Source organism: Centruroides sculpturatus, unplaced genomic scaffold (genome assembly GCF_000671375.1).
Source record: "Centruroides sculpturatus isolate CEXI.00-Female unplaced genomic scaffold, Cexi_2.0 scaffold401, whole genome shotgun sequence".
Classification (NCBI taxonomy): Eukaryota; Metazoa; Arthropoda; class Arachnida; order Scorpiones; family Buthidae; genus Centruroides; species Centruroides sculpturatus.
Window position 1 is genome coordinate 78,755 of NW_019384560.1, and position 18,730 is coordinate 97,484.

At 30.9% G+C, this 18,730-nt stretch overlaps 1 protein-coding gene across 1 annotated transcript in view; it reads left to right on the top strand.

The window, feature by feature from the left end:
- The window catches only part of LOC111623950 (unconventional myosin-Va-like), a gene marked incomplete at its 5' end in the record, with an annotated part of 101,017 nt that overhangs the window by 74,432 nt on the left and 7,855 nt on the right, over window positions 1–18,730 (top strand). Inside the window, 3 exons of the mRNA XM_023366690.1 lie at window positions 1,903–1,992; window positions 10,805–10,955; window positions 16,589–16,731. Of these exons, the coding sequence (XP_023222458.1) occupies window positions 1,903–1,992; window positions 10,805–10,955; window positions 16,589–16,731 (384 nt within the window). The remainder of the gene's footprint in view (window positions 1–1,902; window positions 1,993–10,804; window positions 10,956–16,588; window positions 16,732–18,730) is intronic.

Consider the following 18,730-nt stretch of genomic DNA (forward strand, 5'->3'; position numbering starts at 1 on the left):
TACATAAAATATTATACATTATGTTTTATGACTTTCAAATAGGATATAACACCATAAAAACAGTAAAAACAATTGTAATGTGTATGGGAAATTTTAAACATGTCAAATGTTGTTTAAAACATTGTGTTTGGGAAATTTGAATTAAAGGATACAAAACATACAGGGGTACCCCAGAAGCTGTTCACAAAGAAATATTTCAAGAAAAAATTGTTAAAAATAGATGAATAATACACAATACAGTATATCTAAACTTAAACAGACCAAAAATAAAGTGAAAAAAAATCACTGAAAACATACAAACATAATGTGAAAGCGAGAGATGACTTGGACACACAACAAATTGCATTTATGCTTTCAGCATATTTCTTTATTTCACACACAGTTTGAACTCTGAGCAGAATTTTTGTAGAATTTTTTGTTTGAACCCTGAAGCGATTGAAGTTAGTCATTCAGAATACAAGGTACCACTGTATATGTATATTTATTTATTTAAAATATTTTATTAATTTTATTACATATAAAAGTAAGTATTGACCTTATGATATAAAAATAAATATGACAAATTAAAAAGATTAGAAATTTTTTAATACATTAAATGTTAGAACTTTATAATGACAAAAATAGACTAATTAAAAATATAATTTATTGTTATATTCATATTTTAAATCTATTGATACATCTTTCAAATGATAAAAAGTATTATCATAAAGACTGTAAAGTTTACTGGGATGATAATTGGTTAATACACCAGTGGCGTGCCGTTATTGGAAGCGGTGAAAGCACCGCTTCCCTTGTATTTTCTAAAAAATAAATACATATTTTAATTATATGAAAATAATCGCACAATATTTTATTATAACTGCATTATTTACCTTATTACAAATTTCTATACTACATGTGAAAAAAAATAAGATTGCTATTGTATATTCAAATATTAGTGGCGGAGTGGAAGCGCTGTATCGTTAGTATCCAAAAAGCCAGATTCGCACACATGCTTTTACAGAGCACCAATCTTATCCTGTTTAGCTGGTGGAAGCTACACATGTAATGCTTCCAATTCTATCCAGGATTGATGTTTGCTAATAAAAGGCCATTTTTGCAATAAATTGGCTTTTTATTAGCAAGCATCAATTTCAGGATTTGTTTAAAGATTTAAATGTGATATTTCTTACATTCTTCTTTGTGTGACTTACCACTTTTTGAACCCAAGCAATTCAGTTACTCAATTGGAAAACTGTATTCAAAGGGTTTGTTTTATAGAAAGAATATTTCTTTTTGCTAATATCAATAAAAATGAAATTGAAGTTATAAAGCCTGATCAAGACAATTTCCTATGTGCTGGGTAGTAGGCATTCAGCATACACATGATGCCAATGCATATTTCATATGTATCCAGAAAGTGTATTTGCAGTTTTATGACTGTCAAGAATGAAACTAAATTTTGTTTCATTATCTCTCGTATTTTGTTCATAATTGTTTGTAAAAAAGCTTTATTATAAAAAAACTGTTTCAAACTCTAAAACATATAATTATAAATTTATGTATTTTATATAATTATAATAGAAATATACTTCATATAATAGATTACATATATACATCATAAATAGATTATATGATTTGTTATCTTTTTTACCTTAATATAAATTAATTTTAAAAAAGTAGACTTTATTGTTCAAATTCAACTTTTTTCTTAATTAAATTCTCAAATATGTTAAATATTTACAGAAACTGAAGCAATTTTTGAAATACAGTAATATAAAATAGATTTTTAAAAAGTTAATCTTAAACTTTTTAAGAAAAAAGAATAAATATAAGATTTTTTTAGTAAAAATATGTTTGAATATATTGTATTCTGTAAAATCAAATTATTAAAATATTAATAATTAATAATATTAATTACAGAAACGTCATGAAGATTTAGAATACACAACAATGTGGTTAAGTAATACTTGTCGTCTACTGCATAATTTAAAACAATATAGTGGTGATAAGGTAAAAATTCATTAGTAGTTCATAACTTAAATTTTCATATTTATTATTATCAATTTGTTTATATTTTTTAAAGAATTATTTTTTCTATAATTTAATTTCTGTATTCTCAAAAAAGTAGGCAAAAGTTTTCTAATGTGCATAATAAATATTTTGATATAGCTTAGCACTGTATTTTAGTTTATTTTTTAATGTGAGTTACCAGGGGCCAAAGGGTTACCAGGGCCATTTTGACCGCTTAGTCAGCAGTGGTTTGGTGAAAACTGTTCACATTGTCATCAGATTGCTCTTTGATAAATTGTCAGTGGGATGGCAAGGCCTCTCCAATGTTGGGATGCCGACACCAGTTAGGAGGGTTGATTTGAGTGGGGAGGTTGGTGAGTAAGTTGGTAGGTCCGTTCTTGAGGAAAACAGGCAGCTAGGTTAACTAATATAACAACAATTTAATAAAACAATAAAGCAAATACAAATACTAGCTGTGGTTACAATTANTGTGCCCTCATGTCTCTCACCCCACTAGGGATGATATATTGCCATAGTAGTTCATAACTTAAATTTTCATATTTATTATTATCAATTTGTTTATATTTTTTAAAGAATTATTTTTTCTATAATTTAATTTCTGTATTCTCAAAAAAGTAGGCAAAAGTTTTCTAATGTGCATAATAAATATTTTGATATAGCTTAGCACTGTATTTTAGTTTATTTTTTAATGTGAGTTACCAGGGGCCAAAGGGTTACCAGGGCCATTTTGACCGCTTAGTCAGCAGTGGTTTGGTGAAAACTGTTCACATTGTCATCAGATTGCTCTTTGATAAATTGTCAGTGGGATGGCAAGGCCTCTCCAATGTTGGGATGCCGACACCAGTTAGGAGGGTTGATTTGAGTGGGGAGGTTGGTGAGTAAGTTGGTAGGTCCGTTCTTGAGGAAAACAGGCAGCTAGGTTAACTAATATAACAACAATTTAATAAAACAATAAAGCAAATACAAATACTAGCTGTGGTTACAATTATAGGGATAGTAAAAGCGTACATCTAAGATTTGCGGTCCACGGACTCTATCCTAAATCCCAGTCTATGAGAGAGAGTTTACAATGAGTAGTTACTTATCCTACCTCTATCCTATCTGAAGAGAGAAGATCTGTTGAGGCTCAAATTGATATCGGTGCATAGCATTACTTTAAAAGGAGGATCCTTTGGAGAACTATGTGGCAGGACGACGACTTATATTTGTTTCATGAGTAGGTCCAATCTGTTTAGTGCTTGATGTCTACTCTGTATTATGCTAGATGAAGTCCACCATTGTCTGCCTTTTTCTATGGCGAGTAGAGGTTCTTCTTGGTGCCATTTAATCTGGAGAAGTTGCTTCCCAGGGACAAACACCCCAATGTGAGTGTGCTTCGTCCTTATATTTGTCTTTGGCCTGGAAAAACCCATCAGGTGATTGAGTGTTGTTGGAACTGAAGGTTGATTTTGCAGGTGTTGGTCATAGGTGAGCCGTCAATGACATTACAATGTCATTATATATAGCTACCATGACCATATTAGGCTCAAAACTTGTATGATTTCTTCTATTTATTTGTTCAACCCTCCTCCTTTAACAATAGTTTGTTCAATTTAACACTCGATTGTTATTATTCTCGAACAGTTGTTGATAGTAAAAGTGATATTCAATCCATTTTCTGTGCAATGTTTTCTTAATGATTGTGACAGAGAAAGAGGCTTAAGAATTTCCTTAATTTAGTGCAAAATGACCTATGATCCTCACATTAACAATAAATTATGTTCAGTTTTCAGTTAAATTAGAATATTGCTAAAAAACATTATAGTTTTTTAAATTATAGTTCTTAATTTAACTTAGTGTCACTGAACTATCATTAAAGAATGAAAAATTATTTTTTAAAATGTTAGCTTATTTATGGAGAATTTTAAGAAGCTGAAATGTTCTTTGAAACATGTTTATTATTTAAAATATGTGACAAAAGCTACTGACAGGCAAAATCTGCATCACTCTTCATTATGTATATTCTAAATACATTCACAACTTATATAGAAATTTTGATATAATGATATTCTAGTTTTGTTTTTGAAATAATTTTAATCTATTGATGCCATACAAAATGATATAAGAATGGCATCAATAGATTGTTTTAGGAAACAGATTATCAATTTAAAGTAACTTAGCATTGATAATCTTCATTTCTTCTTACAGAAAAATCAAGTAGATGAAACAAATTTTACATGAAAAAGTTCCATCTGTTATTTGAGTTCTAAAATACTTACATATTAAATTTTGAATCATTTAGACACAATGAATTCTTCAATATGATGATACACCCATATTAGCAAGAAAGTTATACAGCAAGGAGGAGGCGTTGAAATTGAATAGGGCTTTATTATTGTGAATATAATGACTATGGGAATAAGTAATGATAATATCATAACAATGAGATAATTTCCTATGGAATAACAATACAATTTAAAGGAACTTTTAACAACTTTTAGGACCTTTCTTACTTGGATATTCAACAATACAGTCATGCATAGAAGCATACACGCACTGTATGATGATCTGTGATGGATGATGCAACAATTCAGATCCCTCATACTTGTAGAAGCTGAAGTTGGTATCTCATCTGGTTCTGTAAATGCACAATGGGCAACAAATTGCCAGGCAGGCCAAGAAAGTATGGCACATGATAGCCATACATGAAGACATTCCTGGAAAACCTTAGATAGGTTTTATTGTGCTGGAAAATGGCTGTTTGCAGTTCTGCCATGAGGGCACAGGAACCTGAATATGTATTGTGCAATATGTTCAGGAAATCCTGTGCCCTCATGTCTCTCACCCCACTAGGGATGATATATTGCCATACAAGATGGGTCCCCAGACCAGCATGTCAGCAGTGGGGATAGTATACTGCACAAAAATAAAGAAGAAATTGAAGCACTCGCCAGTGATTCTCCATACTAACACAGTGGTTGTCTGTTCCCAAACAGAGCCTGAATTCATCACTAAAAAATAACACATTACCAGACCATCAATATAATCTTTATTAACAATTGCCCAGCACTGCAATGCAAACCAGATTAAATAAGAATTAGAAAATAAATTTTATGTACAGATCAAAAACAAGATAAAACAACTGATAAAAGTACAATAAGATATGGAAGCATAAATCAAAAATAAATTATACAAGATTACCATATAATATGATAAAAAAAACACAGAAGATTGTGAGGACAGAGTCAAAGAGATTATTGAGAATTGTTTACATTCTTGAGTTGGAATTCTTCTGATATAATGTCTTATTAGTAGCTATTCTAAAGCATGATACACTTCATTGTTAGACAGAAGCTGGTGATGTTTGCAAGGTCAGCTAATAATAGAGCACTGAGTATAAAGTTTAGCCTCAGCTTAACATCATTGAGTGTAGGACAATGAAAAAGGTAATGCTACAGGTCATCAGTAACATCACAGTTAATGCAGAGGTCATTAGTATGTTTACCAAAATGAAGAAGGTAAGACTGAAACTCACTGTGATTGGACAGAAATTGTTATATTATGGTTTGGATATGGCCAGTGTCTATTGAGTATAGTTGGTAATGTTGAAGATAACTCTCCTAGTGATAAGATTCTCATCAGGAACCACAAAGGAAGATGATTTTATAGAACTTTCTATAAAATTATGAATTTCTATAAAAATCATGAATTACACTAATGATATGATATAGGATATTGGAGTTATTTAGAGAATGAATTGTGACAGTTATTTGTTGCATTCCTGGCTAAGGCATCTTCCTTCTCATTGTCAAGAATACCAGCATGGTTCTTGACCCAGACTATGAAGTAGTGGTTAGAACTTTCTATAAAATCATCATGAATTATACTAATAATATGATACAGGCTATTGGAGTTATTTAGAGAATGAATTGTAAAAGTGCTGTCAGTGTATTTGGCAACTTTTTTGTTGATGAAGGATTGATTGTGCAGATAATGGCTTTATAAATGGCTAGGTGTGCAGCCTAAAAAGTGGAGCAGGTTTGGTTAAGGATGTAGAATCGAAAGTAGAGTTTGGTTGTTCCTTCAAGGGACCACAAACACACAACCAACACCAGAAACAAATTTAGAATCATCAGACAAGATGCTGATGCAGTGAAAATTATAGAACTACAATCCACAAGTCACCTGATAAGTAGGGTTTGTCGGATCAGTAAGTTTAACGGGGACTTCATAATTTGACTTGTGAGTGAGTGTATGTTATTTCATTGTGATGGTTGTGAATAAATGATTCAATCTGTAAAGCCTATATCTGTTGCAGTTATAAATAATCTGTAGGTCTATGGGGAGTTTTTACTAATAACACAGGTCTGCAAAAAAAAATTTTTTCCAGCTGCATGGAATATTTTTGCTGAATTATATGTTTTAAAGATTGCAGATTTTAAAAATAACTTCCATTACATTCCACCACATAAAGGTTTTTTGCAAAATAAAAACAAATTTTTGATAAAAACTCTTATAATATATTTAGTTCATTTTTTTTTTTTTTTTTTGATGCTTCTCCAAACTCGTTTCCGAATTCCTTCTCTGGTTTCTCGATTAAGCATCCAACAGTATTCAGCTAATATATTGACATCCCATTTTCCTTGATAACATCTTTCGATATCACAGACATCCTGATGAAATCTTTCACCCTGTTCTTCATTGTAGGCTCCCAAGTTTTCGGGAAGTTAATATGGGAGTGTAAGAAATGAACTTTTAAGCTCATCTTGCATCCTTGAGCTTCATATGCTGCTGCCAGCATGCATTGTACAATGGTTTTGTAGTCAGGGTCCTTAATATTCCCCAAAAACTTATGCACTACATTCTCAAAAGAGTTTCATGCTTTTTCCTTTTCTCCCATTGTTTCAGAAAATCTGCTTTGTCTTGATCTCCAAGTTTCAATTTGAAATATGCAAATTAAACTTTCTTCACAAACTCACTTGTGTTTCTTTGTTGACTTTTCACTGTGTTTTCACCACAAACATAACAGAAGCTGTCAGGAGAAATTACACAACCTCTGCAAGCCATATTCCAGAAATAAAAATATAAGCACAGTAGTGTTTGAATGCTGGATATAAACTGAGTGTGGCATTAGATGGCCAGTGAGATACTGAACTTATTTAGTTTGTTTAAACATGATCCTAGTTTCCCATCCATTTATTCCTAGATCCATTTATTCCTAGTATCCCAGATAACATGTTGAAACACGCTCAACCTCACCAATAATATTACTCACTATCAACTTTTAACCTGTTTCTATACAATTGTGCGACCTTCCTCAACACTAAAACTACTTAACCCACTTCCCCCTATCACTACTCTCTTCAACCATTAACATTTTTATTTATTTATTTATTACCAAGTCCAGCTATAATTGATAGAATTAATGTGAGAAATCTTCATTTTAAGGTCATTTTTTAAATAAATAAAAAAGAATACTAAATTTTAAGTTAAGTAGGAATTTTATGCTAAATACAAACAAAAACTTGAGTGTAACAAAAGAAATTGATGAGATGGAATCTTTTTGATTTTTTATTTCTTTTTACCAAGTTGAAATCTGTAAGAAAATGTATAAAAATCCTATGCAGTTTTTTACTTGCAGACCTGTGTAATCTGAAGACTATTATTAGTGATAATGGCGTATGCTTTGGTAAGTTGGATGAGAACTTTCCTCTGAGTAGATTGGAATTTCCTGAAGTTACAAATTTTTTCACAGGACTTTCTCAGGCAGAGAATACAATACAGGTAGTGGAAATTAAAACAGCATCATAAATGGGGTTTAATTCATCATGATTTAGGTGCATACCAGCCATACTTCTCTTTTATGGCACTATTCAAATAAAGCCATCAATGTTGGAATGCTAATAGCAAGCTGCACAGCAGTTGCTGAGCAAACAAATTTGCCTCTACTAGTCACCTTCCAATGATACAAGAAAGGATATTAGATCAAACTAAGAATTTTGGAATGTGGTCAAGTGAAAGAGTTTGATGGAAAAAATGGTTGGAAGGAGAGTTATTTTTCTAATGATGTAGAGAGGTTCTAAGCTTGTTTAGAAAGAACAAAGGATTTACAGTGTACTCTATGAACCAATGATTGGTGTGTGATGAAAAAAACAAGAGAAGAAAGTTTACCACTAATGTTTTTGAACTCCCAAGTTCTTTGGTATATTTACTACATCCCAGTGTTGTTTGTTATTGTTTAATAAAGGATTTGTTATTTATATTTTTTATTTATATTAGTGGAATCTGGCTTCTAGATAAGGACGTTTCACAGAAAGAACTTCAAAAAATTAACTAGCTATAGTTTGTCATGTCAACTTAGAGGAGTTGCAGAATGATCATTTAGTTTATGCTTAGGAAATTGTGGCTGAAAACTGAGGAGAGTTGTAATTTAGCCATGTCTGTGAGACAATTAAGTAACCATCATTATTATAGAAGACACTCTACATTAAATTGTATATTCTGAGTGTGAAATCAGTACTTTTTTGATATTTCCTCCAGTTTGAATATTATCTTCATATGTACATAATTTACAAATTAACTTTTATATCTATTTACATGTAAATTACAGTGTCTGTATTGGAAAAACTTTTTTGAACTAAATGAATGCTAGCAATAAATGAATGCTAAATAAATAAATAAATGAACTAAATGAATGCTAGCAATAAAAAACTACCAGAAAATAGTGTAACAAGTTTTTACTCATTCACAATTTTCTAAAAGCTTCCAAGTATGTTGTGTCATTATTAGGATCATTGACTACCATAAGCTAGTTTTCACAATTTCTTGCCTGTAATTTATAGTAGCAATTTTTCATTGACAAAGAAAGTTTCTCATATGATTTTAACAAATTTGCATTTTCATTTATTTGCTTTCTTAGCACATCAACAATGAAATATACAATTTGCAAGGACATTTAATAATCAAAAAGAAGTATTTTCAAATCTAGGAAAGAAATTAAACAATTCATTATAAAAAAGTACAATAAAACTTTAAAATTCAGAATTATAAAATACAGTCATTTTCTAACTCATGGAAACTGAATGTAATGTATTAAAAAAAAAAAAAAGATTATTTTAGAGTTCAAACAATCAGTTGCACTTGCTTACAGAAAAGTATAACAATTAAACACTACATATAATACTTTAATGGGCAGTCAAAGTTGAAGATGAAATTACTATAACTTTATACAGAGCTGCAAGATTATTATTTTAATTACACATTTATAATAAAGTAAATTAATAATAAATAAAAATAATTAATAATGAAAATAAAACAATCTTCACATAAAATGCAAAGCTCTCTCAGTATGATTTTTGGTGACTTTGAAAATGGCTTTTTTCTGGTGTTTTATGTATTAATAAAATATCATAATTAAATCACCTCTCTACATGAACTTTTTTCATCTGTCATTGGAGCAGACTTTCAAGTTCCTTCACATCAATAGTGAAGAAATTAAGTCACCATGTCAATAAGATTCAGTCTTCTTGGTTGAGATGCGAGATCAAACACTCTTAATCATTATCATCTAACTAAAACATCTAATGCTAAGCCTAAAACATTTTAAAAATAAGATTGGCTTTGAGATGTTTGTTGGAGTACTGATTGATGTATAAATAACACTATATATGTATTCTATTCATAAGCGGAAATGAATGGATCCATAGACACTTTGTCTTCTGAATCCTCTCAACATGTAACAACAAGAAGACATCCTGTCACATTTATTATGTCAAGAAGACTTCTTAACATCAAAAAAGCAAAATAATTTTAGAATTTTTTGATGTTATGGAAAAATAGTTGCAAATCATAAACAACAGCACATCCACACCATTTAAAGTAAAAGTCTTTAACACAAAATCTGCAGATTATATGCAGAAAATTATACTATCTTTTTGAATTTGTAGTTTTAGTCTAAGGAATTTCACATGGATGTTAGTGTTGACAACTTGGCAACAGTAAAGGAGGGATTATGACAGACATTATCATAATCTCTCCTTTACTGTAACAGAAAAATGTCGCCATAATCATGCTAGCTGAGAAATGCAATTTACAAGAGAGTTTAAGAATGACAATGAAGTTATTTCTGAAGTACAGAGATGTGCAGAATGATACTATGCATATACATTTGTTGATAGGTTTCTTTTCAAACTGATAGCATTATACTATGTACAAAAACAATTTCATATCCAAAAGATCAGATAATGATGAGATAAGCTTGAAGTTTAAAAAAGTAGCAAATGAGAAAAACATTTCTTGTGTTATTTTTAGGCTATCTTTGTAGATTGAAAATTCTTTTATACTTTATTCCAGATATATTACAGGTGTTGCTTTATTTTATTATTAAAATTATTCAATTATCTAGGCAACAATTTATTTAAAAAATTGAAGTACATCAAAATTTTTTTTTCAATTGATCTTCATAGAATAATTTGGAAGAAAAAATATTTTTTTCTTCCAAATTATTCTATGAAGATCAATTGTATTTTATTGTATTTACTTTTTACACAATAAAATATGAAAATTTTAAGTTGCTATGTGAAAAGACATTCATAGCAATTTATATCAAAAATACAATTTAACCAAAAAGTTGATCTTTAAATTTCCATAATAACAACAATTTCTAAAACATCAACAAAGTCCAAACTACTTTTTAAACTTTAGGAATTAGCAAGGTTCATAAATTTTGTATAATATATGCTTTTAACATTATTAAATATTAATGTAAATAACTTGAAACAACAAAGTATCTGAAGCTTGATTTTTAATTTAGGCTTTCCAAACAGAAAATACCCCTAGACAGAATGAACAATGTTTACGAAATTTTGATCTTTCTGAATATCGTCAAGTATTGAATGATGTTGCTGTTTGGATATATCAAGCAGTGATCAAAATACAGGAAGAAAGAATTCAACCTTTAATTGGTAAGTGAACTTTTTAAAGAGTATTTATTTGATTTGATAAAATAATTACAGTAACATATATACCAATAAACAGCTTTAAAAAATGTACTATATCACAACTGAGTATATTCAGGCATGGTCGTTTCAAGCCACTGTGATTACCATGAGTATACTTGGGTGTAACCTTGAATGGGTTAAGAGTGATTGATTAATAATTCCAAAAAATGTATAGTGAGTGAAGTGAGGTCATATGGATTATTGTTAATCATTTCCAAGACTAAGTTAACATTAGTTTTCTGGTTCTACAATATAAAGATGTCATCATCGTATCTCAAATACAATATGATATGCTGTTGAAATTCAGGAATATTCATTCTAATTTTTTCAAAACGAATTCACATAAAATCCCAGAAAGTGGACTTTCCATCAGGACACTAATTTTAGATATGTCGTGTTGTTGAAAGCAAAAATTGATGAATAAAACATCAGATTAGCCAATTTCAGTATGTCTTGATGAAACATATGTGGGTTGTTAACATGATTAAAGAGAAATCATGCAAATGACAAAATCATGACTATTTTAATTGAGAGATATTAACAATTCAAAGTCCAATATTCCCATCCATCAATGTGATGCTACTTAATCTAATGTGCTAGTCTGAAACAGTGTAATGGTATTGCAGTAAACTCTCTGAGATGATTCTTAGTACTTTATGCTTCAACAAAGTAGCCAGAGAAGAGCTTTTGTTTAATACCAGTCTCAACTGCATTCCTCCTTTGTAGGTTTTAGAAAACCTAAATTTAGGAATAGCTGGTAGGATCATGTTCCCAAGCCCTAAGGCTTTAGTCAAAGAAGGTGAAAAAATTTAATTATTGTATACTGTAAGGTATCTGTCATTTTAAGGTGTAACTTCACATTCATTGTTTCTGATTCCAGAAAAATGAATTTTTTTTTTGTCATCCGCACTACCACCTTGGTCTTATCTGCTTTAACTTCCACTAAATCATCTCATGTTAACCAATCCCTGCTTTTCCTAACATCTGACCAGATAGTAGTATCATTGTAATTGTGCACAGTTTGTCACATTGTAATACATCATTTATCAAGCTGGAACTAAACCCGATGAAATGGCATTACATAAAACAATGAAAGACAAGGATTAGTCAGTTGCCAGGCCTGAACTTTGGAAAGGGCATAAATAGCACAAATAGATTAGTTCAAAACAATACTTAGTGCAACAAAAGTCCAAAAAAGAATTGACTATGCTTCAATAGAAAGAAGAATTTATTGAAAATGTTAGAAATGAACTAGGTACAAAGGCATTAAAAAAAACACAAAACTATGTTAACAATAATAAACCACACAAAAGTTATAAAAATCATAACTGTAATTAGTCCAAATCAAAAATAAAACCAAAACTAATTTTCACAAAACTTTCCAGACAATTGGAGGATTTAAATCTAACTAATTCACCACAAAAACCAACAAGGTAAATTAGATACAGATTATTTACAAACAAAAGAAAGACTCATACAATCTAAACTGCCTAATCATCACACCAAAAATGCCAGAAAATCCCTTCATTGATAGAACTCAATTCAGAAATTGCTTTACTTGCTTTCAGAAGCTTCACCTTGCAATTTTCAGCTTTATTGTGTTTTTATTCATCTCAGGTGTGACATCACAACTAGGGATTGCAATCCAGCAGTGTTTTTAATCCAGCTGGATCCAGTACAGATGTATTTTTGGTGCAATAAAGTGTTATCTATCTATCCAGAAATTTATGAGTTTTTTTTAAAGAAATAAAACATGTTTTTTTTTGAATACTTAAGAAACTTTTATTATTTAGACTGGTCACTATAAATCAGTAAAACTTCTTACACATTTAGGTTGTAAACTTAACTTTGGTTTGGTTTAACACTTGAGATAGAGATAATTAATTTTCAGTGTTTAGTTAGATTATAATTATAATGTAATCTTTAAGTTAAATAGTAGCAAAGGTAATTCTACTAATTAATTTATATTAATATATTATATTATAATAATGTAAGGATGGATAATCAGTGGCTAAGTGGCTATCAGTCTTACCAGTTTTCTTATATAGGCTCTACATATCAGTCTGTAGTTATTTATAAGTAATTTAATTATTAGTGTGTGGCCGTCAGCCATAGTTTTATATGTATTTTTGTTAATTTTAGTTAGGCTTAGTATCTCCTCTGTTCTTTTGTATTAACTGTTCTAGAACTTTCTCCCTTAATCCCTATTCCCTCGGGTGACATCACCGATTCTGTGAAACAATGTCAAGAAGACAAAAGGAGCAATAACCCCCTGGAGAGGAGGTGAGGTGAAAGAAAGGAGAAGTGGCTGCGATTTCGTCGAGAAAGGACGAAAACGAGTGTGGTTCTGACCGAGGGGTCAAGAAAGAAGTAAGAAACCTTGCGATAGAAAACCGAAGGAGGATCATACCCTGATCGCATAGTGAGAGATCAGAGGTATCGGAACCTTGTAAGACGGCTGAATTATAGAGGAACGTAGGGCAATTGCTAAAGAAATCGAGTTCCCCCATGTTCAAGTAACGGCAAGCGGGAAGACCACAAGACAACTTCAGAAAACGTAGACGTTCATAAGAGGAAAGAAAATAAGGTCTGCAGTCATTAAGAATTTCAAGACGGTGAATCATCCGAGACCACGTGGCAGAAAACTCCCGGGTATTTTCTCCTTTATTCTACTACTATCCCTATCTATATTTTATTTCTCCTTCCTTAGTTTGTAAGTAGGTTAAGTTTAGCTATAAGTCGTGTGTCGGTTGCCACAATAGAGGCTTGTTTGTGTAGACGATTATTGTATGTATACGAACCCAATAGTCTGTAAGTTGGAATCATTTTAAAGAACCTGTGTTTGATGAATAAAAAAAATTTTGTATTTTTACTCGTTTTATATGTTTTTTGTCTGCAATAATATATTGCCCTCAAACGAAACATCACAAGTGTTAGTAAAGTAGTGAGTAAGTAATTAGTAGTAGTCTAGTAGTTAGCTGATTGAAGACTGGTGATCAACTCATTGATCAGTGACCACTCGTCAGCAGAGAATTTAGTGTCTATTAAAGCTTTATCGATGCAAACTTTTACACTGTAGAAATGTTCCAGCATGCTGAGGAGACTGTTCCACTTAGTGCGGCAGTCAAGAATCAAACTCAATTCTTTCTCCTTTGCTTCTTTTACATATTTTTGCAAAAACATATCATCTTTGGTTGGTGATTTTTTTTAAAGTTGTATTCTGTTGTCAAGTGTAGGTAGGCCTCAGGGTGGAGAGAGAAGTGGGCCATGATGTTGTTCTTTGAGTCAATGAAAGCCGCAGTCATGGTGTTGGTGGTTTTTGATCCGTCAGTGGCAACAATGGTGTTTATATTTTGATGGGCTACCCATTTATTAAAGACGTAGTACTAGCTGACTGCGAGCGATAGTGAGCATGTCGGCATCAATATCTGCCAGACTGCCTGTTAAACACATGATAGGCTTAGTGGAGAGAGTGATGTGACTCCCTATCATCGTGTGATCGCTGGAATAAAGTATGAAAACTTTCTTATTTTTTGTCTCCAGTAAATTATCGATTGAGCTGAAATAAAAGGTTTTCCATTAGCTAGTGACGGTCATCTCCTGGAGGGATAGGTTAGCTTTCATGGACAAGCCGCAAGGCTGCAGCTCCCCATAGGCTTAAACTGTGATCATTCCATCATGTGATTCATTGACGTCATAACCGATCATAAATTAGAATTATGCACCAGGACTAGGAAAGGAGTTACTTATTTTATTTAGCGCAAAGACACTTTATTTAGCGAGAGCGGAAAGTCAACTGACAATTAGATCAGCAGAGGTAAAAGGGTGGGCGGTGCGGTGTAGAGGGGGTGTAGCACGTGCTGCACTGAACAGCAACGTCGCTCTCACTGCTGAGTGATAGCTCACATAGCAAAGCGGCAATGCTGACAACGTAGACTTTTGCATCATTTTTTAGAAAGTTAATTGAGTATTTGCGGATCCACAGCGCTGGATCCAGCTGGATTGCTGGATGAGGGATCCAGCAATTACAATCACTAATCACAACTGAATGTGTCACTCTATCTCATTTATATATGTACATACTAATAATAATAATAATTCTTTTTGTTTGTAATGTCTTTTATAATAGTCATACCAATTTTTTCAGAAAAGAGTTTTTGATTTTTTTAAAAATCAGTAACAGAGGGATTAAAAGACAGTTCTTTAACTCCACTTGGAGATTGCTTAATCAAAGATGTCATTTTGAGATTGGCAATGTGAGTATCAACCATGTTAACAGCAAGGTTTTACCATTACTTTAAATTTTGTGCAGGAAAGGTGAGGAGTTTTTGTCTTTTAAACAAAATAAAAAGTTTCCAAAACAATAACAATAAAACACGGAAAATAAAAGATAATAACCAGACTTGATTCCTTACAATATATTAAAAGAAATCTTCCACCTAAAATATTTTTATTGCATCCATAGATTTAAAGTTGATTCTTCATATTTTTGATTAACTACTACCATTAATATAGTAGCTCTACATATTTTTTCAGTTGTTCTTAGCAGAAGTGTTCTTGTTATTGGTATGACTATTCTTGATTCTTTTCATTTAAATTTTATGTAATTACATATAAACTGAGTCTGACATATAATAATAAACAAATGATAACCTGATTAAAATCTGATGGTATTATATTCCAACTAAAAACACTATTATTTGTTTAACTTCTACATTTTTATTTAATGTGCAATCAAAGTAGTTGTTGTTTTTATATTTTTATGTATGCCTGTCATGTGTTTCTTAAAACTTTTTCTAAGATTCAATGTGTGCTACCTATATATTTTTTCTTTGCCTCTTGCATTTTGTATAAATGGTATTTCATAATCCATAACCTTTTTCTACCGATGGCAAAAAGTTGGATTTACATACATCTCTAGAGAGAAGAAGGTTTATGATTGCCATACAAGACAAAGTCATTGTATGGCAATCATAACACCAAAAAAAAAAGACAGAAATCACATCTGAAAGACTTATCAGATTGTAAGCTTTATCATATACAAACTACTTATATAATTAAATAATAATGCATGAAAAACTGAAAAACAAATTGTTAGATACACTACCATACTACAAATATGCATCATAATCAGTCTTAGAGAACAACATACAAAATATACTATGTCTCAGCCATAATCAGACAAAAGAAGACAAAATTACACAGAGCATAGACATATCCACACAACATACAAAATATATATATATACTGAAAAAAATTGATAAATATTCAGAACTCAACCTTAAAGTACATATGGAGAATGGCTAATTCTTATAGTTCACTCTTACAAAGGAATTATATTACATACATTACACAGAAGTCTAGCATATTAGATCTTAATAACAGCAAAGACATCACTGTAGAAAGCAACATTAAACACATGTCACACAGTCAGATTTATTACTAAGTTAAAAGCATATAAAGTAACAGTTTTTTATTAGTTATGTTTCAATGTTTCAACCATGGTCTGGCCTAGATTAAACACTGGTGTCAATCAAGTAGGATACAATCTACCAACAGCAATAATAAATAATAATAATATGAAAATATTATTTTAGTTGCAGCAGTTCTAGAACATGAAGCAATTCCTGGTATATCTGGTAATCGTCCATCTGGAATGAGAAGTAGATCATCAAGTGTTGCAAGAGAATTAGACTCCCCAATTGATCCTCAAAGAGCCTTAGATATTTTAATAAGAGAGGTAAATTATATTCAGTTATTTTTACAAAGTATTCTTGTTAATTTTCAAAGTAAATATTAGTTTTAGAATTATGTTTAATAACATTTTCTTTTAGATTCAATATATATAAAATATATATATATATGATTATATATTAATTTACAGGTTTATCATACATCATGAGACACTATTATACTAATTTACAATAGTATATACAATTTAAATAATTTAGTGTCTAAATTGTATGTACTAAATTGAATATTGTATCGTGTGTGATAAGCCCAAAAATTCAAATACAATATAATAGTATAATATATATATAGTCGGGCAAAAAGTTGTTTAATAATAAGATTTTCTCATTTCACTTTTTATAGACACAGTAAAGCCATTTATAAGCAAGCCACAAAATATCAAATAAGTTTTAATTTCAGAAAATTTTCTAGCTATTCAAAGAATCTTATTGTCTACTGTTCCTCAAATGTGATATAATGAAGGACTATCAGTATTTAATGTTTAATATTCAGTAATATTATTAGTTGTAATATACTGCAAATATTAGAGATTGAAAATAGTTAATTACAGTCAACCCCCCTATAACGCGGTAGATACGTTCCACTTTATAAGAATTTCACGTTGTAGGAATCCTTAAATACATGAGCCAATCACAGCCGGCACATGTGCAGTTTACGGACTACAGCTGTTTGAAAGGTTTTCTTCCATAAAATTAATTGATTCTAGACTAATTTGACTCAACATTTCCAAAACATGTATAATTTTTTGGGAATAATCCGTATAAACTATGCTATAAACAAAAAATTGTAGGATTACTTACCAAGTGTGAACTGTTCAATGCTTAAGCTTGTTTTCATCGTGGAGCAGCACACCGAATGGTGGGCGTGTTTTCTGATAAGTTATTTTTCTGCGAAAAATTCACTGACCTTTGGAGACATCATTAATAGAAATAATTTTTATGGCCGTTGAATAAGAAATGTTTTTTCACAAGAAATGTATAAAATTACAGTACCTAATTTATATACTGTACAGACGATATTAAACTCAACTTACCTGCCTAAACTCTCTGTAGCGTGTAAGTAGTTCGGCAGCTCGTCCACTATTGGTCCAGATTCGACCAATCCTGTTGCAACACGAGTCGGTGATGACGTTTTACCACATTTTATGAGTCTCTTTTAGCATCTTTATACGAATACAGTCACAATTTTTTGCCGCGATATACGAATCCGCATTATAAGGGAGTCAACTGTATTATTGTGGTTTTCTTTTAAACTTTTTCTGAAATTTAAAATTGTATTGTACTTAACAATAATCAAATGATTTTATGCAAGTTGTTAAATATATCACTGTTGCAAGTTATGTGTTCACAGATAGTGAGTAGGATACCTTACAAGTAACTTTAAAAATCATACACGACTACTTTGATCTGTTTCAAAGTCATACCGAACCAAAAAGTGGCGGGCTTGATAAAAGACGTCACGTCAGGCCGTTTATTTATTATAAAAAATAATACAAAGGTTATATAACACAAATCATTGCTACACACATAGGTAATGACAGGAGAGAAATTTAACACAAGTATTCAGTTATTACTATTTGTTTTTGTCAAATACCACATTGTGTATTGTACGTGTATTTTTTTTTTGTGTGTATGTGTGTGTATTAATATTTTCTGCTTGTACATAAGTAATATGGTTGTCTTGTCTTTCCAAAAGTCTCCATCCAATCATATTATATCAGATAATGGGCCCAGGTACAGCCAAAACTATTTGCTTAAATTGCTAAAACCATTGACTGAAAAAACAGAAATGTTACACAGTGGTAGAGTGGAAAATTTTACCATCCTTGACAAACTGAAATAAACCCTCCCCATAAGTATATTAATACAAGTATATAAAAATATTTTTATGCTGATATCTTAAGCCTAGAGTACTTCAATCTAAAATAAAATATAATATAGTTTACGTATGATAACCAATGTGTATGTTATGATAGATCACTTACATAT